Source organism: Eretmochelys imbricata, chromosome 13 (genome assembly GCF_965152235.1).
Source record: "Eretmochelys imbricata isolate rEreImb1 chromosome 13, rEreImb1.hap1, whole genome shotgun sequence".
Lineage (NCBI taxonomy): Eukaryota > Metazoa > Chordata > Testudines > Cheloniidae > Eretmochelys > Eretmochelys imbricata.
In genome coordinates, this window is record NC_135584.1 from 31,235,779 (window position 1) to 31,261,249 (window position 25,471).

At 41.5% G+C, this 25,471-nt stretch overlaps 1 protein-coding gene and 1 long non-coding RNA gene across 5 annotated transcripts in view; one reads left to right on the plus strand and one right to left on the minus strand.

Annotated features, from left to right (window-relative positions):
* Window positions 1–2,702: 2,702 nt before the first annotated feature.
* Window positions 2,703–8,569, minus strand: LOC144273573 (uncharacterized). The gene is made up of 3 exons (XR_013347772.1): window positions 8,444–8,569; window positions 5,856–6,360; window positions 2,703–4,079 (listed from the first exon to the last, which is right to left on the minus strand). It is a non-coding gene; the product is annotated as an uncharacterized LOC144273573 (long non-coding RNA).
* A 101-nt stretch (window positions 8,570–8,670) lies between these two features.
* RBM39 (RNA binding motif protein 39) overlaps window positions 8,671–25,471 on the plus strand; it is a 48,101-nt gene continuing 31,300 nt past the window's right edge. For 2 of the 4 annotated variants that reach the window (XM_077832548.1, XM_077832551.1), the window contains exons 1-3: window positions 8,673–8,882; window positions 18,187–18,250; window positions 20,046–20,095. In XM_077832548.1, coding sequence (XP_077688674.1) covers window positions 18,200–18,250; window positions 20,046–20,095 — 101 coding nt within the window. In that variant the 5' untranslated portion in view covers window positions 8,673–8,882; window positions 18,187–18,199. Of the gene's footprint in view, window positions 8,883–15,470; window positions 15,588–18,186; window positions 18,251–20,045; window positions 20,096–25,471 lie in introns of all 4 variants that reach the window. The other 2 variants (XM_077832549.1, XM_077832552.1) reach the window with 2 other exon arrangements.

Consider the following 25,471-nt stretch of genomic DNA (forward strand, 5'->3'; position numbering starts at 1 on the left):
CCGACTTCCGGCCAGGCCAGAAGGCAGAACCATGGGGGGGTAAGAGGAGGAGCAGGGGGCGGGGTCCCATGTTGGGTATGTGTGGGAGGGCCCGATTTTAATTGTGCCTCGGGCCACAATAGATCTTAATCCGCCTCTGATCACAGCACATGAAATGGCATGTCTATTTAGTACAGCATGCCGTGTTGGTGGAGCTGTGTCAGCCCCATGCTATTAGGAAACAAAGCGGGTGAGGTAATATCTTTTATTGGACCAACTTCTACTGGTGAGAAAGACAGGAGCTTTCGAGCTACGTGGTGCAATAAAAGATATTACTTCACCCCTCTTGTCTTCTACTTATTATAGGGCAGCCCTGACTGAACCATACTTTGCTTGTTCCCGTTGGCTCTTAGTAGCTGCAAAGGTAGCTGAGTTAAGGCTGAGGAAAGGACTTGGTGTGTACCTTAGAATCATAGAATATCAGGGTGGGAAGGGACCTCAGGGGGTCATCTAGTCCAACCCCCTGCTCAAAGCAGGACCAATCCCCAATTTTTGCCCCAGATCCCTAAATGCCCCCCTCAAGGGTTGAACTCTCAACCCTTGGTTTAGCAGGCCAATGCTCAAACCACTCAGCTATCCCTCCCCGCTTAATTCGCTATTTCCTGTTTTTCAAAAGTTTAAGTAAAGATGCTTTTGACGTTCTAGTACTAGGCACTACTGATGAACCTTAAGTCTGTGTTATGTATTTTTAGACTGTGGATAGTATATTTAGACTTCTGCAGGCCATTAGACTTACAGTAGAACCTCAGAGTCAAACACTTCGTGAATGAAGGTTTTTCGTAACTCTGAACAAAACATTATGATTGTTCTTTCAAAAGTTTACAACTGAACATTGACTTAATACAGCTTTGAAACTTTACTATGCAGAAGAAAAATCCTGCTTTCCCTTTATTTTTCATTAGTTTATGTTTAACACAGTACTGTATGGTTTTTGCTTGTTTTTCCGCGCCCCCTGTTTTTTTTTCTTTTGGTCTCTGCTGTTGCCTGACTGCTTACTTCTGGTTCCAAATGAGGCGTGTGGTTGACTGGTCAGTTCGTAACTCTGGTGTTCATAACTCTTGAGATTCTACTGTAGTACCACACACCATTCTAATGCTTAAAAAGTAGCCCTATACAAAAATCAAAGTAGCACATATTAAAAGGGGCTGATAGATCTTAAAAAGTAGTTGTAATCAACAATTGGGGAATCAACATCGACCGGGGACATTTCTAGTGAGATCCTGCAGGAAGCTGTTCTTGGCCCACGGCTATTCAATTTCTTTAAAGCTCTGATCTGGAAGAAAATATTTAAAAGAAATGCTGGTAAAGATTGCAGATGACACAAGGAATGGTGGAATGATAAATTATGATAAGGAGAGGTCAGTTATACAGAGCAATCTGGATTGCATGGTAAGTTTGGCTCACTGGAACAAGCATTTTCATACAGCCAATTTCAAAATCATACATACATCTAGGATTGAAGAATGTAGGTCATCTTTATAAGAAGGGGGGCTGCATTTTGAAAGTCATGCCTCAGAAAGGATGTAAGGGATTTTGATGGATAACCCACTGAACAAGAGCTCCCAGTGCAATGCTGTGGCTAAGAGAGCAAATGGGATCCTGGGATGTATAAAAAGGGGAATGTTGAGTCGGAGTAGGATTAGTAGTAATAATGAGTAGTAATAATGAGTCGGAGTAGTAATGCGGATTGCCCCAACTGACGATGAACTGAGTGAGGCTAGGCTACATTGGTAGTGACATGTCCAGTGGGGACCTGAGAGCTGTATTGCTGAAATGATTACAGACGGAAGGTTACCAAGGGTGAGACAAAGATGCGGTACGTGAACTGGATATCAGCAAACCTTAGAGAGATCAATTCACAAGACAGCTTGGAGTACAATCATGAATTATAGAAGAAGGCTATAAAAGTTGCCAACCCCAAATAGGGAAGTGGCAATAAAGAAGCAGCATGGAGAACCACCACGTATGGCATTAGTGTATCCACTATGGTGACTGCTTAGGGCCCAATAATTGATTTGCGCAAACAAAGGATCATCCCAACCAGCAGTATATATACTTGTGGCTTTGAGAGGGCTAACTTCTTAAAGAAGAGTGAATTGACTGGGAGGAAGAATTTAGAGGAAAATGTAAGTTCTTTAAGATGAGTTCTTAGCTGGCTAAAAAGCCATGATTCCACAATTAAATAAAAAAAAAAAAAAAGAGAGAGGACAACTTTGGCTAAAACCAATCCTGGGTCAGTGGCAAAGTGAAGGTAGCAATTAGAAATTAAGAAGTAACATATGAGGGGAAGGGAAATAAATAAATCAACATAAAATTACAAGCTATAAAGTTTAGAAAATTGATAAGGGAAGCTAAAGACATCAGGGAAAAAAAAAATCTATATATGTCAGGGGCTAAACACAATACAAGGGAATTTTAAAAGTATATTAGGAACAAAAGAAATCCTAGCAATGGTATAGGCCCATTAGTAGATGGAGATGGTAAAATTGTTAATGATGCAGAAAAGGCAGACATGTTCAATAATTCATGTTTTGTATTTGGAAAGAAGTGGTATAATTCCAGAAGACTGTAAGATTGCTAATGTGCTGACACTAGACAAATTCAGGCTAGATATAAGGTGTAATTTTATTTATTTAAAACAGTGAGGGTTATTGTCTATTGGAACAACTTACCGAAGTGTTGGATTCTTTGTACCTTGCAATCTTTAAATCCAGATTGGATGTCTTCCTAAATGAGATGCTCTACTTCAACCACAAGCCGTGGGGTTTGATGCAGGGACCACTGGGTGAAACTCTCTACCCTGTGCTATATAGGAGATCAGGATAGATGCTCAGAATTGGCCCTTCTAGCCTTAAAATTTATTAAAAGTGTTTCTTGTGCACTATCTACTTTCTTTCTAGATGCTTATTCTGCCATTCCTCAAAATATTGAGGAACTAGAATGCGTTTTAATATGCATGGTCTCTGAAAATAGCCAGGTTTTAATTTTTCTCAGTGGCTTCCTGCCATGGGTAAAAATGACAACCTTGGTTATCTAATTTTTTTAAATAATTTTACATTTTTTTACCCATATGACAAGACACTTAATTACTGTAAAAAATGTCATTGTCGGAGCTCATTAATGTTCTGAGCACTGTCCAGAGTATACAGCTTTTAGCAAATTGTCTATAACGCCAACATGAAAAACTATAAAAATTTGATCCAAAAGAGGTTAACCTATCAATGGAATGATTGTTTCACAGAAATATCAGACACATCTGAACCTTGGGGACTTGGTTTTTTGCCCTTCCTGTCCAGAACGAGAAGTTATGGTCACAATCTTGAAGACACATATATATACATAACTTCTATTTTTAATGAAACTACTCATGCACTGAAAGTTAAAACGTATGTTGTTTGTAAGAACATTAAATACAGATCCTGCAAGGTCATATATTACAAACTCTGATTTGGCTCAGAATGTTTGTACTACAGTGATCCTGGCTTTCTGATCAATTGTATTATATACACACACATACACATCTCTGTTATTAAGTGCCACTTTAACAGAAGATATGCCAAACACTTCACATAGTATCCTGGGTCAGGTAAAACTAGCTACAAATTTTAATTCTGTCAGCACAGCTTACATGCATCCACGCTCAAAACTGAGTCTTGCCGACAAAACTCTGAAAATTTACTTGTAAAATTAAACCAGTTCCCTGAGTGACGAAATCCTCTAGTAGGATAGTGCTGCTGACAAAATGCCTGTATGGACACAGATGTACCTGTACCAGCAAACACAGTCTTCCAGTAACAAGCGCACAATTCAACTGTCACTGCAGCAGGGACCTCTGGTTAAATTTTTGAGCCCTGCAGCTCAGAAGTCTCACATCTGGAAGTTCACTTCTTACTTAAAATCTCCAGTGTTTTCTGGAAACACCTGTTTCCTCATGAAGTGTATCTGTATAAGCACAGTTCCAGCTGAGATGTCCTCGATTTCCTTGGCTGGGAGGTGGGGGTTGAGGGGAGGTGAGCAGTGAAGGCACAGCTGTAGAATTCCTGCAGGGACAAAGATGTATACATTGATATTGCAAAGGAGATGCAGACAGAAGCCTGGATACAGCAAGGATGAGAGACAAAGCCAGGCAAAGGGAAGGAACTGCGGCAGGTTTAACAGAAGATAAAAAATGAGGGTAACAAAGTCTGGTGCTTCCCCCAAGAACTGCTCCCATGTGCAGTGTGATGCCAAACTGAGCAGGGATCCCCTCACCAACTGGCCAGTGATAGTGGCCAGACTTGCAAACTCGGGACCTGCAGACTGAGGTGAGGGACATAGATGATGTCAGGCTGCTCAAGAGCCAGGACCTCTTTGAGGCTCAGCTGAACTTGGAGAGCGAACGGATTAGCGATTTGGGACTAAGGTATGTTGTGACTTCATGCCCATTAATGCATGCCTTTATTTTACATTCTCCAGGGCCCCTTCCCCTTTCAAAATGACAGCTGACTGTGAATGGACAGTGAACAAAGACATTCTGTTTAAAAGTGGCCTATTTATTTGAAGAGCACAAACTGGCAGCACTAGCCAAAATCAACAGAAAGAAAATAGGAAAAAGCCGCCAACAAGTATTCCCAAATGCATATGTTTGCCAATACTTTGCAAACAAGCATTGAAAGTACATACTTTTGCAGGCAATGCCTACCCCGTAACCAAACAAAATTCTGCAAATAGGAAAAAAAGCACTTGCACTAACTGTAAGCTACACACAGACCAGTGAGTATTCAAACATGCATTTGCAGAAAATGCATCGTAAACTGATTAGATGCAGGCTTTCAAGTCCAAAACACATTACTTGCATGCTGTGTTTAGATTCAGGAAAGAGGCAGAAACAATGTGCTGTGAGCTTGCACAGGCAGTCACTGGGACCCTCTGCCAATAGTGCAGAAGAGCATTTATCTTGGCCCACATAGCTTTCCAGTCCTCTGGGATTTCACTGAACTTTTCAAGCAAATACTGTTTGATCTTTGCCTGGACATTTCTAGGCAGACCAGCCTTGTTTCTCCCACCAGGGTAGGGTACCGTCTTATTCCATTCTGCAAGGACCTCTCAGGGGATCGTTGCTACAAAGAGGCCAGTACCATACAGCTCTGGCTGAACACAGACTCTCTTAAGCAGCTGCAGTCTGTGAACCTTCGATACCATCATAAGTCATATCTGCTAAGATCACTATTGCCTGTAATAAGTTTTTCAGTCTTTATTACACTATCCTTAAAGTTCCCCTACCACTCACTGGGTTTGAAGAAGTGCCCCCTGTGACAGGTTTGGTCACAGAGACTCCCGCAAGACTGTCACTAGATGTGCTGGGATACCACTGAGAACAAACCCCCCTGCCAGAGAAGGCTTCCCCGTTTCGTCTTGCTGAGTTAGACACTCCAGTCAGCTATAGCACAGACCAACTACAGCCCTCCTGCCCAGAAAATAAGATTCACTTAGCCCAGGGGCTTTTCAGTTAACAAGGACTTTCCCAGCACCCAGTATTCAGTCTTTCTGGGAGCCTAAACCCCAAATGAATCTGTTTTACTCTGTATAAAGCTTACACAAGGAAAATTCATAAATTGTCCGCCCTCTATAACACTTGATAGAGAGATAATCACAGCTGTTTGCTCCCCCCGGGTATTAATTACTTTGGGATAATTAATAAGCAAAAGTATAAAAAGTAGGATTTAAGTGGTTCCAAGTAATAACAGACAGAACAAACTAAGTTACCAAGCAAAATAAAACAAAACACGCAAGTCTAAGCATAATACAGTAGGAAACTGAATACAGGTAAATCTCACCCTCAGAGATGTTCCGGTAAGCTTCTTTCACAGACTAAACTCCTTCCTAGTCTGGGCCAAATCCTTTTTGGACCAACATTGTGTTTTATGGCCTGGATCCAGCAATCACTCACACCCCCGTAGTTACGGTCCTTTGTTCCAGTTTCTTTCAGGCATCCCTTTGGGGTGGAAAGGCCATTTCTTGAGCCATCTGAAGACAAAAGGGAGAGGCTTCCACTGCCTTTTATATTCTCTCTCTTGTGGGCAGAAACCCCTTTGTTCTTCTGTGCAAAATCACAGCAACAAGATGGAGTTTGTAGCCACCTGGGCAAGTCACATGTCCATGAATGATTCAGCTTTTTGCAGGCTGATGCTATTGTTTACATGTTAGTTTGAACGTTCGCAGGAAAGCTCAGATGTGGATTGGCGTCTCCCAAAGTCCATTGTCAGTTAAGTGTTTCTTGACTGGGCACTTACTCAGAATAGTGCTTTCTCAAGAAGCTTACCAAATGCTTCACTGATGCTCCTAAGAATCAAACACATCGAGATACAAATATGTAGCCAATATTCATAACTTCACATACAAAAATGATACAGACATACAGACAGCATAATCATAACCAGCAAAGTACATCCTTTCCATAGACACCTTACTTGACCTCCTTTGTACAAGATTTGGAGCAACTATAGGATCCTGTCTCTGGTATCCTCCAAGAGGTAGTGAGGTAGAGGCTGGCATACAGGGTTGCCAACTTTCTAATCGCACAAACCCAAACACCCTTGCCCCGCCTCCTGCCCCCCATAACCTGCCCTCCCCTGCCGTTGCTTGCTCTCCCTCACCCTCACTCACTTTAAGCAGGTTGGGGCAGGGGGTTGGGATGTGGAAGGGGGTGAGGGCTCCGGCTGAGGGTGTGGGCTCTGGGGTTGGGCCAGGGATGAGGGGTTTGGGATGCAGGAGAGGTCTCTGGGCTGAGGCCAAGGGGTTCGGAGTGTGGGAGGAGGCTCAGGGCTGGGGCAGGCGGTTGGGGTGTGGGAGGGGGAGGGGGCTCCGGCTGGGGCCAGGGAGGAGGGGTTTGGGGTGCAGAAGGGGGCTCTGGGCTGGGGCTAAGGGGTTCAGAGTGCAGGAGGGGGCTCAAGGCAGGGAAGGGGTGTGTGCTCCGGCTGGGCGGCACTTACCTCAGATGGTTCTTGAAAGCGACTGGCATGTCTGGCTCCTAGGTTCAGTGGCGGCCAGGCAGCCGTTCAGGACAATGGGAGCTGTGAAGTCAGCACTCAAGGTGGCGGTGGCACGTGGAGACCTCCTCGCCGCCCCTGCGCCTAGGAGCTGGACATGCCAGTTGCTTCTGGAAGCTGTGCGAAGCCAGGGCAGGTAGGGAGCCTGCCTTAGCCCCGCTGTGCTCTAACTGAACTTTTAACAGCCTATTAAAATCTCCTAGATTGCTTTCTGGGAGATCCAGGCTTATTCTGGCAGACTCCTGGCCAATCCGGGAGGGCTGGCAACCCTACTGGCGTAGGGGACACTGGGATGCCTATCTCAGGGCCACACGTCTTTTGCCGATACACCTTGATGATGATGATAAGAGACAATGTCCTGCTAGCAATAGCAGCCACATGTGGATTGCTCGGGAGACATCACTATGGTGGCACTGGGTTGCCAGGCGTCTGGTTTTCAACCGGAACTCCCCGTCAAAAAGGGGTCCTGACAGGTCTGGTTGGCACTGCCGACTGGGTCATTAAAAGTCCAGTTGGAGATGCAGCTGGGGCCTGGGTCCTGCGGCTCCCAAAAGTGGCTGCCAGGTCCCTGCGGCCCCTAGGCTCATGGACAGCCAGGGAAGCTCCACACACTGCCTCTGCCTGGGTGTCAGCTCCACAGCTTACATTGGCCGAGAACCCTACGGGCTGCAGGGACTTGGCGACCACTTCCTCTGAGCCATGGTAAGCACTGCCGGGACCCCACACCCCAATCCCCTACCCCAAGCTGGAGTCCCCTCCCATACCCAAACTCCCTCCCAGAGCCTGCACCCCACCCCAAAAACCTGTCCCTGCCCTGAGCCCCCTCCTGCACCCCAAACCCTTCATCCCCAGCCCCACAACCCCACCTGGAGCCCTTATCCCCCCACACCCCAACCCAGCCCTCTCCTTCACCCTGAACCCCTCATTTCTAGCCCCCCTGGAGCCCACACCTCCAGCCCAGAGCCCATTAGCCCCCCCCAACCCGTGCCCCAGTCTGGTGAAAGTGAGTGAGTGAGGGGCTTCAGAGAAGAGGGGGCAGGGGTCTTTGGGTTTTGTGCTGTTAGAAACTTGGCAACCCTATATAGCAGTGCCATGGCAGAAAACGGTCCAGTGTAAACAAGGCCTTTATTGGAGCTGGGCAGAGAGAGCTGGGCATGACTGAGCGACAGTCACGACACCAGGGTAGGGACCCCCCCCCCCCCCGGCACAGCGCTCCTGGAGGGGATAGCCCCCCCCTTCACCCAGGGCTTTCGGGGGGGAACCCCTCTGTGCCAGCATTGACCCGACTCCACCCCCCGTCCAGCGTTGAAAACACCCCCCCCAAGAGAGAAGACCGGTAATAAATTCTACTTCTTGTTTAAATATCCAAATTTCACCTTTGACCTTTCTATTGCGGTTACTGCAGACCCCAATCTCGCGAGACTTTGAGCCTACAGCAGGCGAGCACACTTTGGCGGGGCCTATACCTTACTCTCGCGATTGTTCAAGTCTGCTTCCGGGTGTGGTGTCTCGCGACATTCGTGTGTCAAGGACGCGCTCAGCCTTGTTTGTTTTGTCTCAATCTCGCGAGAGCCCGTGCAGCGAGCTCTGGGCGGCCCCGTGTGTGAGTGCGCGGAGCTCCCAAGCAGCTAGACGCGGCAGGCGCCATTTCAGGGAGCAGTCGCCGCTGTTACCAGAGTTGGCCGGGAGCGGCCTTTAGTATCCGAGCCCCCCATCCCCTTTTCTGAGGGACTCACTGCCGCTGGGCCTATCCCCGTCCTTAGCGCCGCCGGATCCCGGGCACCTGAGCAAGAAGCGTAATCCACAGCAGCGCAGGTAATCGCGCGGCCCCCGCCCGCTTATGGCCGTCCGGTTCCGCGGCTGCGTTCGGCCAGAGGGCCCTTCCCGCCGCCGCATGTGGGGGGCCGCGGGCAGAGCCTCCTCTCCTGGCCGGGCCCTTTTACCTAGTCTTCTCCGGGAAGCTTCTAGGTTGTCTTCCCAGCCGGGCCCGCCTTCCCGGGGAGAGCCCTGGTCTGAAATCCCGGGGGTGTGGGGCCTCAGCGGTTGTCATCCCTCCCCCTCCATTGGAGGTGGTGCTGGGGAGGCCGCAGCTGTTGGTCTGGCCGGGGCCCTGGCTGTTTGTTCCCGTAGCCGCGTAGTTGGCGAGCTGGGCCTCGGCCCAGACCGTCCCTGGCGCAGCTGTTGCCGCCAAGGCCGGGAGCGCACGGGGCACCGCCTGCGGGTTCTGCGCCTCCCCGCGGGGACAGGCTGCGCGAAGGGCTCTCTGGAAAGTTGTTTCTGCTCGCCTGGGATTATAAATTCCGGCTCTAGGGTGGCAGCGCGGGGCGGCGGGAGAGCGAGTGCCATGGGCGCCAAACCTGGGCTGAGCTAGTGGACGCTGGACAGTCTAAAATGATTGTATTTTGTTCCCACCTATTGAACTGCAGTAGCAACACGGTGGGAAACGGCAGGTTTGGCCTGGCCTTGGGCAGGAACGCACAGTGTGTTCGTAGCCATTAAAAGAAAAGGAGGACTTGTGGCACCTTAGAGACTAACCAGTTTATTTGAGCATGAGCTTTCGTGAGCTACAGCTTATGCTCAAATGAACTGGTTAGTCTCTAAGGTGCCACAAGTCCTCCTTTTCTTTTTGCGAATACAGACTAACACCGCTGTTACTCTGAAATTTGTATCCATTGTTAACTAATATTGCCTAACCCTAGGTAGGCAAGGCAAATGGAGTTTTGACACCTTTGTAGCTTGAGGTAAACGCTGCACTCAACCCTAGTGCTTTTCTTGACATAGTAACGTGTGAAAACTACAAATTGTTTTGTTTAGACTAGTATCTCACCATGTTAACTAAACATGTAAGAAAATACATGTATTTCTTGGGGAATTCCGTTCAGAGAAGATATTACAGCTCAACAGTAAACACCCCAGAGACCTCACAGAGGACTTCCAGCAAAACTAGAAAAGACTAGAGTTAATATTTCTGAAATTCCTAAAGTGAAAACTGAAGGTGGGGAACATCATCTAGGCCTCTTTTGTACATCATGAAGAAGCAAAAAAAGGGTAGGAGCACAATACAAAAAATATTTGGCAGGTTACAATTAAAGATTATACTTAAGGTATAGGCAGGGTTTGTACCCATTGCAGCTTTGTGATTGGGTGCCCTGAAAAGGCTTCAGGGTTTTTTCTGTATAGGAATATCGGAGGTTACAAGTGTTTGTTTCACTGTTCCCCTGGTTGGATGACTTACAGAAGGTCATTTTGAGTTTCTGCAATTGAAGAGTATGGGAATGTTGAGTTCTTATTATTCTTATCCCAGCATTAAATTAATAGGTGCCATTCAACATTGTTTATGGAAAATAGGTATTGTGAAATAAATAAAATATTTTTGATGAGATTACAAATTTGGTAAAGGTAACTCTATAATTTCTGTAACGTTTGACTTGGTACTTTATAGTTGTATGCAGTGTTGTTGTAGCCATGTTGTTCCCAAGATATCAGAGACACAAGATGGGTTAAGTAATATCTTTTATTGGACCAACTCCTGTTGGTGAGAGAGACAAGCTTTTGAGTTTACTCCGAGCTCTTCCTCAGGTCCATGAAACTGTTCCCCACCAATGATCCATCTAGCCTAGTATCGTGCCTTCTGACTTTCGCGAATGCCAGGTTTTTCAGAGGGAATGAACAGAACAGGCAATCATCAAGTGATCCCTCCCCTGTCATCCGCACCCAGCTTCTAGCGAACAGAGGCTAGGGACACGCAGATCGTGGTGTTGCATCCCTGCCTATCCTGGCTTAATAGTCATTGATGGACCTATCCTCTAGGAACTTACCTAGTTCTTTTTTGAACCCTGTTATAGTTTTGGCCTTCACAACATCCCCTGGCAAAGAGTTCCACAGGTTAACCATGTGTTGTGTGAAGTACTTCCTTTTGTGTTAAACCTGTTGTCTATTAACTAGGGGTGACCCCTAGTTCTTGTGTTATGGGAGGGAGTAAATAACATTTCCTTACTCACTTTCTCCACACCAGTCCAGATTTTATAGACCTCTATCATATCCCCCCCTTAATCGTCTCTTTTCCATGCTGAACAGTCCCAGTCTCTTTCATCTTTCCTCATATGGAAGCTATTCCATACCCTTAATCTTTTTTTTGCTCTTCTCTGTACCTTTTCAAATTCCAGTATATCTTTTTTGAGATGGGGCGACCAGATTTGCACTCATATTCCAGATGTGGGGGAACCATAGATTTATATACAGGCATTGTGATATTTTCTGTCTTATCTATCCCTTTCCTTTTCTGTTACTTTTTTTGTCTGCCGCTGCACACTGAGCACACCTTTTCAGAGCATTAGCCACAATGACTCCAAGATCGCTTTCTTGAGTGGTAACTGCTAATTTAGACCCCATCATTTTGTATGTATAGCTGGGATTGTTTTCCAGTGTGCATTACTTTGTTTGTCACCACTGAATTTCATCTGTTGTTTTGTTGCCCAGTCATCCAGTTTGGTGAGATCCCTTTGTAACTCTTCGCTGTCAGCTTCAGACTTATGTACTTGTGTACAATTACTTGAGTAATTGTCTGCAAATTTTGCCACCTACCATTTTTCCAGATCATTTATGAATATGTTGAACAGCCCTGGTCTCCTGGGGGACGCCACTGTTTACCTCTCTTCATTCTGAAAGATGACCATTTATTCCTACCCTTTACTTTCTGTCTTTTAACCAATTCAGCCAATCATGAGAGGACCGTCCCTTTCTGAAAATCTAAATACGCTATCCACTGGATCACCCTTGTCCACATTTCAATGGGAATAATTGAAAGGAAGTGTTTTTAATGGGGTCCCACAAGAATCTGTTCTTGGCCCAATGCTAGTCAATTTCCGTGTCAGTGATCTGGTTGAAAATATGAAATCATTGCTGATAAACTTTGCAGATAATACCAAAGATTGGTATTAAGGATAGGTAACATTGAGGGATTTGAATCTCTTGGGAAGTTGGATATAAACAAATTTATTTTAATACTGGTAAATGCAAAAGAATATATGTTTAGAAAAAAAACATATAGGCCATATTTACAGGATGGGGGACTGTATTCTGGAAAGTATTTACATGAAAAAGATATAGGGAATCATGGTGGATAACCAACTGAACATGAGCTGTTAATGAAATGCTGTGGATAGGAGCTAATGCTATCCTTGGATGTGAATTGCCAGGAGAAAATGGCATAGGAATGGGGAGGTAACTTTACTTCTGTATATGATGAGACTGCAATTGGTATACTGTGTCCAGTTCTGATATCCTCACTTCAAAAAGGATATTGGAAAAATTGAGGAGGCTTCAGGGAAGAAAAGAAGTATGAGGACTGGAACACTTGCCTTGCAGTGAGTAACTTAAGGAATTCAATTTATTTTAGCTTGTAGAAGAGCAAGTTTTAAGAAACAACTTGGTCAGTCTAAAAGTACCTACCTGGGGAGAAAGTATGGGGAGCTAAGGGATCAAAGAAAAACTCTAGTTCATCTGCAGGTTATTGGGCTTGATGCAGGAAATACATGGACAAATTTGCTGGCCTGTGCTACACAGGAGGTGAGACATTATCATAATGGCACTTTCTGGCCTTGAAATCTATGAAACTTGGACATTTGCAAAAATCCAAGTTTTAAGTAGTTTGCATACATGTCCCTTCTCTGTTGTTTAGGTCTTGCTTCTTTTGGTAACTGTGGTGTCAAACCCTACTGGTTCTTCAGTTTGGTGCAGGACCTGAATTAATAAATTAATAAATAAGCATATTTGGGTATAGGGAGAATCTTTCTGACATTCGTTTTCATAAAGAAGCAGGTGGCACATAGTTCTTTTCTTTGAACTTCATCTTCCATTCATAACCATGACTTAGCTGGTGCTTATATCGCATTCTGTACTGTCAGTGTGCAGGTTACGTTCCCACTGCAAACTCCTTCCTGATTCTTCTCCATATGATGTTTCTCATTCAGTATCATTTTAACAAGGTCCTTATTAGTATGTATAGTTGGTCAGTTGACTGATCCAAAAAATAATTGGTCAAATATTTTAAAGCGCTAACTTATTGGAACTGTAGTGAGTAAGACTATGGTTTCCAGTAGGCTTAGCCTTAGATACATATGCCTAATTACAAGAAACGGGTTATTTAATTATTATTTTAACTCAGAAAATGTGAAACAATGAAACAGAGTTCTTAAAAAATGAAGTAATAATTGCTACTTTTTTTAGCAATGTTAGCTTCACATTTAAATTTGGACAAGAGTAAACAATTACAAAATAAAATAAAATGAAATTAAACAGGAAACAAACATATAGCAACAGGGTGGATTTACTAGACAGGAAGACTCGATTTAATCATGGATTTCTACATAAAAGTGCATTCTTGTTAGTTGTTATAACCTTAATACTTATTGTTCACAACTCAGAGATAGATGTAGGTTTCATTTTTGGAAAGTACATACTATACATTTTTTTAAGTGATTTATTTTGAAAACTTTTCAGATTAGTTTTACAGCTATATCAGAAAATGAATGATTGTTTGGTTATTTCATTTACCAAAGGTAATTGAAGTAGGTATTTATTAAGTCACTGGGAGGTGAACTATCTCCAGTTCAACAGGTTAATCATTAATATTTGGAGGATTTTCTTGCCATGCTGTATTAGGAGGAGAACACCACCAGACAGATATTTAAATTGTTTTATTTAACTAAACCAACAATGTTCTGGATTTTTTTCTTCAACAGCAAACATATAATATTTTAACAAAACAAGCATATGAATTTTTGAATTTAGTTAAACATTCAAGTTTTTTAAAATAAGGTTGTTTTTGTTAAAATTGTTTTAACTAAAATAGTTAAATGAAATATTAAAAAAAATCGACTGTGTCAGCCAGGTCAACATGAGAAACTTAAAATATTGGTTTCTGCAGGTAACTCAGTTGTCTTCACCTTCATTTTCCTGTTTGTTGATAATCTGGAAAGGAACAACAAGCTTTCCTGCTTTTTCAGGTCCCAAACGATTTCTCAATTTGCAATGAATTAGTCCAGAGGAAGAAAATATTCTTTCTACAGCGGCAGAAGAAGCTACTGCTGTTAAGTGAGATAATCACTTCAACAGTCTCTGAATCCAAGTGCTTAAGTGACTTCCACCAGTTCACTGGTGTGACTTTCTTTAAAACATATATTTAAAACATCGGAAAACATATATTTCTTGAATGGTTCACCCTTCGCTCTGAAATTTATTATAGTTGGCATTGTGGAGGGATGATTGCTGGATGTCCATGTCATAGACAGCTTGTCTTCTTCAGCAGTTAAGGTTTGACCCTGGTACTGAGTATTGAGAATATTTGCAAGAAAATGAGCTGGAGATAATGCTTGTCCCATTTGTTTTTTTAATGCTTGTAATTGAACTCTGCATATTTCTCTTTTTAAGATCTCACTCAGTTCCTTCCTAATTTCAACAGTGTCAGCAATAAAACAGCTATTTCCCTGCATTTTGTTCAAGGCTACGGAAATAGGCTTCAGGGTACTCAGCATGTGTTCAACATTTCTCTTAAGCCCAATGCTGAGAACTTTGGCTGTGACAGTGCCATCTATTTTTTCACGATTTTGTTCACAAACTGTCATCCGATTAGGCCAGTTCTTGATACAGTGCTCAGAACAGTCCACTACTGAGTTCCATCGCACGTCTTGTGGGAGTGTTAGCTTTGTTCCTCCCACTTTTTTCAGAGCAGCTGCTGCAAAGTGGTGGTTACAGAAGTATTTTGCAATTTCAACAACATTAGCCTTTATTTCTGGAACACTGAAGTCTTTGACTAGGAGGTGCATCAGATGATCACTGAAACCGTATGTTATTAGCTTGGGACTCTCTTCTAAATTTCTTCTCGTCTTGGAACATTTGCAGCATTGTCTGTGACCAAGCGGTGTTCTAGACGTTTGAAATTTTTTTCACCGTTTGTTATAGCTTTTACTGCTACTTCTTGTAAGTGTTCTGCTGTGTGTGCATTTCCTGGTGTATCAATTGTTTCTGTAAGGAAGACATTCCCTTCTTCTGTTGTGACACAAGCACATACAACAGGAGCATTGTGGCCCTTGCTCCACCCATCAAGACTCAGGTTAACAATTTCACCATGTAGACCTTTTGCACACAGTTTAGTTTCTCTTTCATACATGTTATCCAGCAATTTGCCTGCGACAGCTGCTCTGTTAGGTGGACTGTATCTTGGTCTTAATGACTGAACCATGTTAATGAAGTGTGGGTTCTCAGTCATATGGAAAGGAGAGTTCGTTGCATAAACTGCGCAATTTTTTTCATCAATTACCTTTTTGTAATCTGCTGGTTCTTATCACAAATTTATCTCTGGTTGTTTCTGGATGATGGAGATTTTTTTTCTTTTTGCTATAGGTGGTACACTGTGGCTATGTGACATACATGATGTGACTGAAAGACTATCATTGGCAGATAACTCTGAAACTATACAAAATGATGGTGATCTTGAAGGTGGATAGTCTTCAGAATCCTGTATGTTGAGGATGGATTCTCCTAAACAAAATAAGTCAATGCAGTTATTTAATTATTATTGCCATACTGCTCATTTATTATTACTCATTGCATGCACTGAGAGTCAGTGCTACTTTAAAGGTGAAATTGTAAAAGGAAGATCTGCCTATTTCAACTATTTATTTTTTTATCACAACTGCATCTAAAATTATAGTACCATAGAGTAACAGCTACACCTCTACCCCGATATAACGCTGTCCTCGGGAGCCAAAAAATCTTACCGTGTTACAGGTGAAACTGTGTTATATCAAACTTGCTTTGATCCACCGGAGTGCGTCGCCCTGCCTCCCCGGAGCGCTGCTTTACTGCGTTATATCCAAATTCGTGTTATATCGGGGTAGAGGTGTATATTTTTAACTCAAACATGAGAATTCAAGAATAGTCTAGAGGGAAGACAGACAGTCCTTAAGAAAGAAGTATGAAATAAAAAAGTTTACCAACCTGAAGATCCTGCATGTTCAGACGCGTTCCTTTCATCATCTTCAACACAGCTTCCTCCTGAAAAGGAACACTTCTCATGATGTTATTTCATTCGGGCAACCAGGCCTTGTATTTCTTTGTTGCACTGTTTGCATTTTGCGCACATGCCTGTCTTACCCCCAAGTAGAGGAACTTCATTAAAATATTCCCAAACTGGGTCTCTTTTACGGCCTGCTGCCATTATAGATTTTCCCTTCTAATGAGAGAGTGGTATGGTAGATCTCGAATCAATGATGGCTACACTCAGAAAGACCTCAAGACTTCTGGAATATGCTGCTCACAGTTTCAATTTTGTTTCTACTACCTGTCCCTCCCTTCTCACATTGATCTCCAGACGATTTCTCCTTGTCCAGATCTATTCCGCCCCCAACAATCTTCTATTCATTGAACTTTTTGAAATTTGGCACTTTTAGAGAGAGATAGGGGATTGACTCTGTGTACAAAAATTTGCAGCGGGACAATAGAGTTGAGATCTGTTTCTCACCTCTATATATTTATTTATTTAAAAACATTTTTGCTGTTAACAAGCATGTTACCTCTGGAGACACAAATCCACAGTTTGAGAACTGCAAAACTAATCTCTGATAGTATCTTCTAGACTGAGCACTGAGTCCCATTGGGTAGATAGAAAGATTAACCTAAATCAGTGGTTCCCAAACCTTAACAACCTGTGAACCCCTTTCACTAAAATGTCGTGTCTCGTGAACCCCTTCCTAAAAATGAGTATTTCCAGGGGTTTTCTCCTTTACATGAGGATAAATTATAAAAGCCGTGATCTTGGAAATAGAAATTGTTTTTGACATGCTTATTACACACTATTATTAATTTTTATTTATCATTACAGTATTTTTATTACATTATGAAAATGGCAACACTCTTCCGAGATCTCACTTTCGTAGCTTGTATCACTTTGAATAAGCCTGTTATAAGACAAGGCTCCTATGTTTCATCAAGGAGTATCAGATGTGAAACAGCATGAAGGTATTTAAGAAGCCAACTCAAAGAGTTCCTCCTACACAAGCAGTCGGGTCTTGAGCAGTCCAGGCAAACAACGCACGTTACAACAAAGCTTAAACTTGTTCTTCATAATAATTTTAGAAACAATACTAGCTGCCTGTTTAATTTTAAAAACAGCAAAAAAAAATCCACCTCCCTTTCCATTTCTTATAAGGAGTCTTGAAGATTAAATCTCAGTGTGATAGATATGCATGCTTTGATCAAAGCTTAGCTGCTTTCATATGCTTGCTTTGATCTGCTTAGCTCTTAGAAGTCCAGGGGTCCCTAGTCACAGCTCTGTCCTCCTTTAGGGAATTTTTACCCGAGAACGCACTTTAACATTAGATAGGTTTTTTCCTTAAAGCATTTTATCAAAAAAATCCGATTAAAATAAAAAACTGATTAAAAAAAAACATTGATTTTTATCCACCCGGTGTGGGAATTATAAAAGAAAAATTTTAAATGCACTTACGTTAGGTAGGCAGCTTAACGGCAGTACATCTTTTCTCTTTGTTTGGAGAGGTAGTTTAATTATTGTGAACCCTTCTCCCGCTTTTTTTCCTTTTGATTAATTTCTGTATTTGTCCAGTCAGTTTAGCTTTTCAGGGCAGGGACAGTATTTTTTAACTTGTGTTTGTAAACTGCCGTATGCAGTGATGGCCTTGCATACAAATAAAGATACTCATTCATACATGCGCACAATGTTTGTTCTAGAAGATTCAAGCCAATCAAGATACTCAGCTTTCAGTTAGTTCACCTTTTTCCCAATATGTGGCATTAGCGTACAGTAAAGTGATTGATTAAAGACATTTATATAGGCTTGCTAACTGATAACAAACATCATGATGCAGTCAAAAAGGTAGGCCTTAGGGCATTCTTGATGGAATATTTAACAGTATTTGAGGGTGGCCAATTGACCAGCTTGCCAAGCGTATAGCATGCATTTTAACTAAAAATCATTTTGTGAATTTGGGGTCATCCCAACATTGGCCTTGTCACCAAAAGTACAAGTGCCTTGGGAGCTATTAATTGATGTAGTTTATGGGCTCTCTTCCTATCTAATGAATTTTGCTTTTCCTTTCAGGTGTCTTGAAAAAATGGCTGACGATATTGATATTGAAGCAATGCTTGAGGCTCCTTACAAGAAGGTGAGAAAAATGTGCCAGTGAGGTCTTGTACTTACCTTAATTTAGCCTTATTCATGAAACTACTGCTGAACTGTAAACTAACATCCCTGGAGCCCTCATGATTTATCTTATTGGAGATGCATTACATGTAACTTGCAAATAAATATATACTGTTAATGTAATTATATTGTGCAGTAGTTTCACTTCAGCGTGATGAATAAATGCCCATCTATCTCTCTTTGTAGACTTGCCTAACGATATCTCACCTCTACTCCCATGAATTCACCTTTGATTCCAGTGTGAACTGTCAATCATAAGGTAGTAATTGAGTGACGTATCGCTGTACCGTGGTCCCCTAGGTAAAAAAACAAACAAAAAAAAAACAATTACTCGCCTAAAATTGCCAGCTCCAGTTTGGTATAGCAACAAGGTGAATGCAGTGTTTGGGAAAATAGCAGGGTTCCAAGAATAACCTTTTCACCAGTCCGTGGCAAGTAAATCTTTAAATAGTCTACTCAGTGCAAGAGGCTTCTGACCATTATTTTTAACATAGAAGACTGGTGATGGTTAATCTTTTAACAGGGCAGATGGAAATGAATTGCTGAGTGAAAGAACTTTCCAAAATTCTTGGATCCCTGAATAGATACATTCTTAACAAGTAAAAGACAGTATCACAGTCTGCAGTGTCATTCTAAAAATAGCTGTTGTACTCTTCTGTTTTAGTTGTTCAATAAGGAAATACAAATTTTGACACAAAATTCTGTTAAAACGTCTCAATGACTAGAATAGTGATGTACTTAGTCTCCTTAACAGGCAGCAAACGTATACTGTCTTTTTTTCGTTTTTTCACCAATTGGTGGTGAAAGTGTTAACATTATGCATGCATTAGCACTGGTTTCACAAGAAATGTGTATAAACTTGAAATAATTTAGCAGTTGTACTCATGGTGTAGCTGGAATGATTAAACTATAGAATAAATATAACAGCTACTGTTAGTTTATTTTGGACTGTTTAGCACAACCATGTGGTATCAGTTTCGGATGAGCATTTGTAAGCTTTAAACACTGTATATTTAGTTTTATGTAATAGTTAGCAGTTACGTAAAATCTTGGAGAGAGTCATAATTTGTAATGTTAAGATTCTTGTGTCCTAGTTTAACATGGATATTTTCCATGTAAACAGGTATGGAAATAGGGAATGTTTAGGCTGGACTGGTGGATTTTTGATGACTTTCTTGGGAGTCGACGTTACTAAAGCAGTGTGAATCCCTGTTTGCTTCAGGGCGAGATGTGTGACAGAGGTGGCATCAAGCTCTTACAACCCTCCAACGAAAATGAGCGAAGATCTCAGGAATGGCATCGGTCACAAGAAATCGATAGTGGCTGGCTGCTAGCATGGCCACTTGGGGCTTAGGCAGAGATATAGCCTTGGTACTGATCAAAGGGATCATAGCACATGAAAAATGCTTAAACCTGAAACTTCCTCTTACATTTTATAGAAATAACATTTAACCACTTGAGTGCTGAAATCTACAGGATAATTTACTATCTAAATCATGTAAGGAAGTATCTACAATTTAATATATTTTTAAAAACTGTAATTCTTGTATTTTATAATTGTATGTCTTAAATGTAAACAGCAAAGTGGTTAAACATGCCTACTTAAATTTTTATAGCTTTCCATATTAAACTTTAAACACGTAATTTAGTATTAAAATTTTTGTTTTGTATTTTCTTATTCCTATTCCCATTACCCTTTGACCACTTGAAATGTTACCACTTCGTCCTCACGATGTTCTTCTATCAACCCTGCTTAGGATGAGAACAAATTGAGCAGTGCCAATGGCCATGAAGAGCGCAGCAAAAAGTAAGTGTTTATCTGTATATTGACACTTTTAGGGAACTGTGTCAAGTATTCTTTGTTTTTACTTTTTAATGTATGTAGTGCTGTCCAAGAAAATAAAATGGAAATCCTTCCGTTTGTCTTTTGCTGTTTATGGCATTCCAAACAAATATGAATACTTCTTACACAGTTGATATCTGTGGTATAAATTTTCAATTAATAGTGTGCTTTAAAAAAAAAAATGTATCCAGATTACAGCCCCTACTAAACTAGAACAGTTTTGAGGGCTTAAAGAGAATGACACTGTCCCCATAACATTTTATGCTATCAGTGAGTTTCATATATTTTGGGTTAATTTTTGAAATAATTGTAATTACATTTGTGCACTAATTATGTGAATTTGAAGGACTTGTGGTTCAGAGAAATTCAGTGGCCTCAAGTTCTAACTGGGAAAGCTCATAGAAATGTGGTCGCTTGTGTTGGCCAGTATCAGGCTAATACAGTTTTAACTCCTTTCAACACTTTATTCCTTGAATTAGAATTGTGTGTAAAAAGCTGTTGTTTGAATGAATCTTCTCTCTTCTCCCAAACTTGTACAAAGTATAACAAATCTAGAGAGAATTATTTGTATTTATCTCCTCCAGGATAGACTTAGCAATGTGTTTTGTTTTATAATGTCCACCTGGTCAGTATCCTGATTGATACTGTGCTTTTTTTTCTTTTTTTGAACCAGTTACTGTATAGGCAAGGACCATGCTCTCTGCAATGAGAGAAACCCAAGGAAAGCTTTCCTTACAAAACATTCTCAAGCATTTGGAGTTGAACAGAAAACACTTAAAAATTCAAATATGTAAAATAAGATTACTTAAATTACAAACACATTTTGATTAAAATATTTGATATTTGCTGTAGGAGAAAACTGAAGTTTGGCTCTGTTCTGAAGAGAAATTTGGACACATTTAAATATTTCTTTTAAAAAAAGGCTTAATTGGGTTTCAGGTTTGTGTGTCAGACTCTAAGGTCAAATGTGCATCGGTCACAAGTAAAAAGATAGATTTTCTAACTCCAACTCAGTCTGGGATTTGAAAGTTAATTTTTTTTTGTATTGTATATCTTTATTGCTAAAGTATACATTGGGTTAAATTCGGCTACCTGTGTAACAGCAGAAGGTGGCCCTGCATTAGAAATTTAACAATTGTGTGAGCTAGAACAGTCTCCAGCTTGCTGTCCCATAATTGCTGTGGCTGAGTCAAAGTGCCATTTTTATATGGATGCTCTTCTGACTAAACCGCACTTTAAGGGGTTCCATATGGCCTGTGTTGACAGTGAATAGTATTTTGGGGCTTTGTAAAGCCAGACCTGAATCCCCAGCTGGTATGGGCATTTCTCAACTAGATGTGTCTGGTTTGAGTCCAAGTCCCTTGGTGCTGAAGACTGAGATAAGGTAGAGAAATAAGAGGGGACTCTTAAGAGCCTGCCCAAGTACAACACACTGCACAATCAGAAGGATACTGATAACTTAGGAGTCTTATTAATTCTGACTTGTGACCAGGCTAGAGCAAGTTTAGGCCAGTAGTCCTTTACAGTGATTGAATATCCAACTTCCAGATGAGCAAGCCTTCTCTGTCTCAGTCTGGAGCTTGGGCCAACACTACAGTAATGACTTCCTTGTAAGCTAGGTGCCATTCTGTGAACAAAATGCTTGCTATACTTACTGAAGACTAGCTGCAAATATAACACATTGCTCAGTGGTTCACATGTTTGGTGTCGACAAGTGTAACAGTCCTTTGGAAGTCTAACAGTATTAATATACCATGGAGCTAAGGATTTGACATGCATGGAGCTTTGCCAACTGATGGAGCAGTAGGTGGAACATGTTTGTCTGATCTACCCACCATCTGCTGCCACTAACTGTTAAAATCACAGGTGTGAGTGAAAGTGTGATCTGAGGCCACAGTTTTTCTTGACCAATGTTGCCTCACTGGACAAAGAGTAAGAAGACTTCTTAAAGCTCATTTTGTACGTAAGATAGCACAACAGCAACTTGTCCATCCCTCTTTCACACTAGAGAAATAAAGGGACGCTCAACTCAATCTAATCAGTTTTTAAACAACTTCAGGTACAAAACTTGTCCCTGAGATCCTCTGTCTATTTTGTGAGTATTACTGTCAGGTTTTTCTGTCTTGGGACGTTTGTTTCTTGTTGCAGCGTGAGAGGCTCCTGGACAATAGAATAAAATCACTGATGGGGGTAGACTAATTTTCTCAGAACTGAAATCATGCCTTCTCTGTCTGGAAAGTGCCACATGGATATAGGCACTACTGCAAAAAACAAACCCAACTATTAAAGCCTGGCAAATCTGTGGATCTCCTCTGGATATCTGCATCCATGGGCCATGTTTGCCAATCACGGATCTGGTGCAGATACAAATTTTGTATCTGTGGATGGTTCTACCAGAACAGTGTTTATACTGCCATATTGTTAAATGCACAAAGTATATGGAAACGTTTTTTTAGTCTGTTCTTAGTTGTAACAATTTTGGGTATTAGCTTAAGTGATAAGTTTAAAAAAAAAATTGGAAAATAGTGTTAAGTTTTTCTGCTCCCGATGAGATTCTGAATGACCAAGCCTGTGGTCTTTTTTTTTTTTTGGATTAATGAAACCAATTGCTCACTTTTCTAACAGAGGTATTGCTTTAATTATTGCCTCAGCAGTAGCTGGATGGTGATGGGATGTGCAGCTTCTTTGTATTATGGTAGTGCCAAGAGGCCCTTACCTAGAGCGGGGCCTCATTGCATTATGCCTTGGCCAAATTCATAGTAAGACATCGCTGCCTAATAAGAACTTAGTCATTCTAAATAGATAAGATTGTCAAAAGATGGGATGGGAAACATCAGTACAGAGAAGTAAAGTGACTAATGCTAAATGGAAGGGTTTTTCTGAAGTGCAGAAACATATACTTCCCCAGTGTTCTTGCTCTGTGCCATGTTCTACACACTTGTGAGGGACGGTGGGGAGTTTCCCTACTGAGAGCATTGGAAATAAGCTCTGAACTCTTTAACAGCTGCTGTTGAGAGTGAAACATTGCAGTAGCTGCTAGGAATGATGGCCATATTTTGTTAGTTGAAGATGCTGCTTGATCATATGTACTCAAAAAAAAAAAATGCCTAATGTGAGGCAGTGTATTTGAGAGGGAGGGAAAGAGAGGGTAGAAGTGATGGATTCATGGCCACTCAGTGTTCGGTACTATTCCTTGAGTAGTAGCATTTTCATTTGAGGGGATGGAGAGGAAGCTTCCTAATTGTTTAATTTTCAAGCTAAAAATAATGCAGGAAAATGTATTATTGTTTCATAGGGATTCTGTCTAAGTCAGAGTAATATGTTGAGAAGCCAGAAAATGTAGGTAAATAAGATGGTGGAGAGGATGAAACAGTTGAGACACACTTTGTCATTTCATACATTTGGATGTGTTGCTAATGGTCAGCAGTTCTGTTGCAGTGGCTGATGACTGCTTCTGACCAGCAGCAGACGAGCTGTCCGTACTTTGCAGCATCTCTCATTTCTTATTCATGCTTCATGTCTGCACTTTTGATCCTGCTGCTATATGCTATTTGAGAAAATTCCTCTTCTGTGGGTTTTGCTCCTCCGAGGTTTTCTTTTTGGTCCCCAAAGCACTTCTGAGTAACGGTTCTACAACAATTTTTCACCCAGTATGATTAATTTAAAATAGACCATTATGGTTGATGCCCCTTCTATTGAGCCTGTAGCATTTCTGTTAAAACAGAAAGAAACAGCAAGTTTCACCTAATTACATGAAAGAATGGAATGAGCAGGCAAGTTTCTTGATTAAATCCAAGATAGTGTCCTTTTAGTACAAACAACTATCGACTTAAAAAAAAATCATACTTCCCTCTGATTTTATTTATAACACTGAAGATTACTGTAAATTAAAGATTAAAGCTGCTCTTGTCTTTCATTTTACTTGGTGCATTTGGCAGTATTTTGCATATAGCTAGTTTCATTGTTTCCTGGTTGTGGAGGAGGGGGTGCATGGGGTGTGTGTGGGGTTTTTATTGTTTGTTTGTTTTTTTGTTTTTTTAAAAAGAGGGGTTAGTTGCTCTGTTGCTCCATAGTTAAGATAGAAGTTAATTCACTGACCTGGTTGGTGAAGTGTTTTGAGATCTACTGATGAAAAGCGGTAATTGAGAGCTGGGTATTACTCTACTCCACCTTCGGCTCTTTCTATGCAAAATCGTTTTATAGATAATTAGATTTGTCTGGTTGGCATTATTGAGAGATTCCTTCTGTTTTGGGGTGGATTTGTTGCTGGGGAAGCAAAGGGAGGAAAAGGAAAGCAGACGGAGGGGCGGGGGAGCTTTAGTAAAGAGTGGTGTTCATGGTATAAACATTTGTAAAAACAATCTGGCCTTCTTCTGAGTCCTGTGCTGTGGTGGGTACTGAGGGTGCGGGCCAGGGGAGAGGACAGTGGTGAGAGAAGTCCAGGAAGCATTAGAGATAATATAGATATAATAAGCATCACAGAAACTTGATGGAATGGGGATAATCAATGGGACATAGTAATACTAGGGTACAAAATATTTCGGAAGGGCAGAACAGGTTGTGCTGGTTGGGGAAGTGGCACTATATGCTAAAGCGTAGAATCAAATGAAGTAAAAATCTTAAATGAACGAAACTATACCACAGAATGTCTATGGATAGTAATTCCATGCTCTAATAATAAGAATATAGCAGTAGGGATATATTACCGACCACCTGACCAGGATGGTGATAGTTGCAGCAGTCATGACTGTGGATCAGTCGTCGAATCTTTGTGCGAATGTGGTCAATTTTCTGGCTGTAAATAGATCCAAGTGACTGTTGTCAGGATGATGGCTACATAGCCATTCATTAGCAGTGGAAGTAAGACACCCAAGTTCAGGTAAGTATCCGAGGGTGGATGCCAGTGATAGAGGGGGATGTTATAAGAGTGGAGTTGTTCAAAGTGCTTCCCTCTGACTACCATCCTCACCTCAGTGTTACCTGGGTTCAGCTTTCGCCAGTTGGTCTTCGTCCAGTTGCTGATTTCGGCAAAGTGTGGAAAAAGATGGGAGACTACTTTTTGTCTGATGTAAAGGAGATGTAGAGCTGGCCATTGTTGTTGTCACTTCAGCTGTGTTCTCTTACCAGTTCTCGGTGGTTTCATGAAGATATTAGAGAGCATGGATTGTAGGAGGGTGTAATGACTGAGATATAACTTAAGAGTAGTTTTAAAAGGATACAATAAAATCTAAACATTTCTAAAAAAATGTTTGCGTTGGATCTTCCTGTGAAATCTCTCGTCTTGATTTTATAATTGTCCTGTCTCCCAATGGCTTTTCTCTCCTTTCTTGCTGAGTGAAA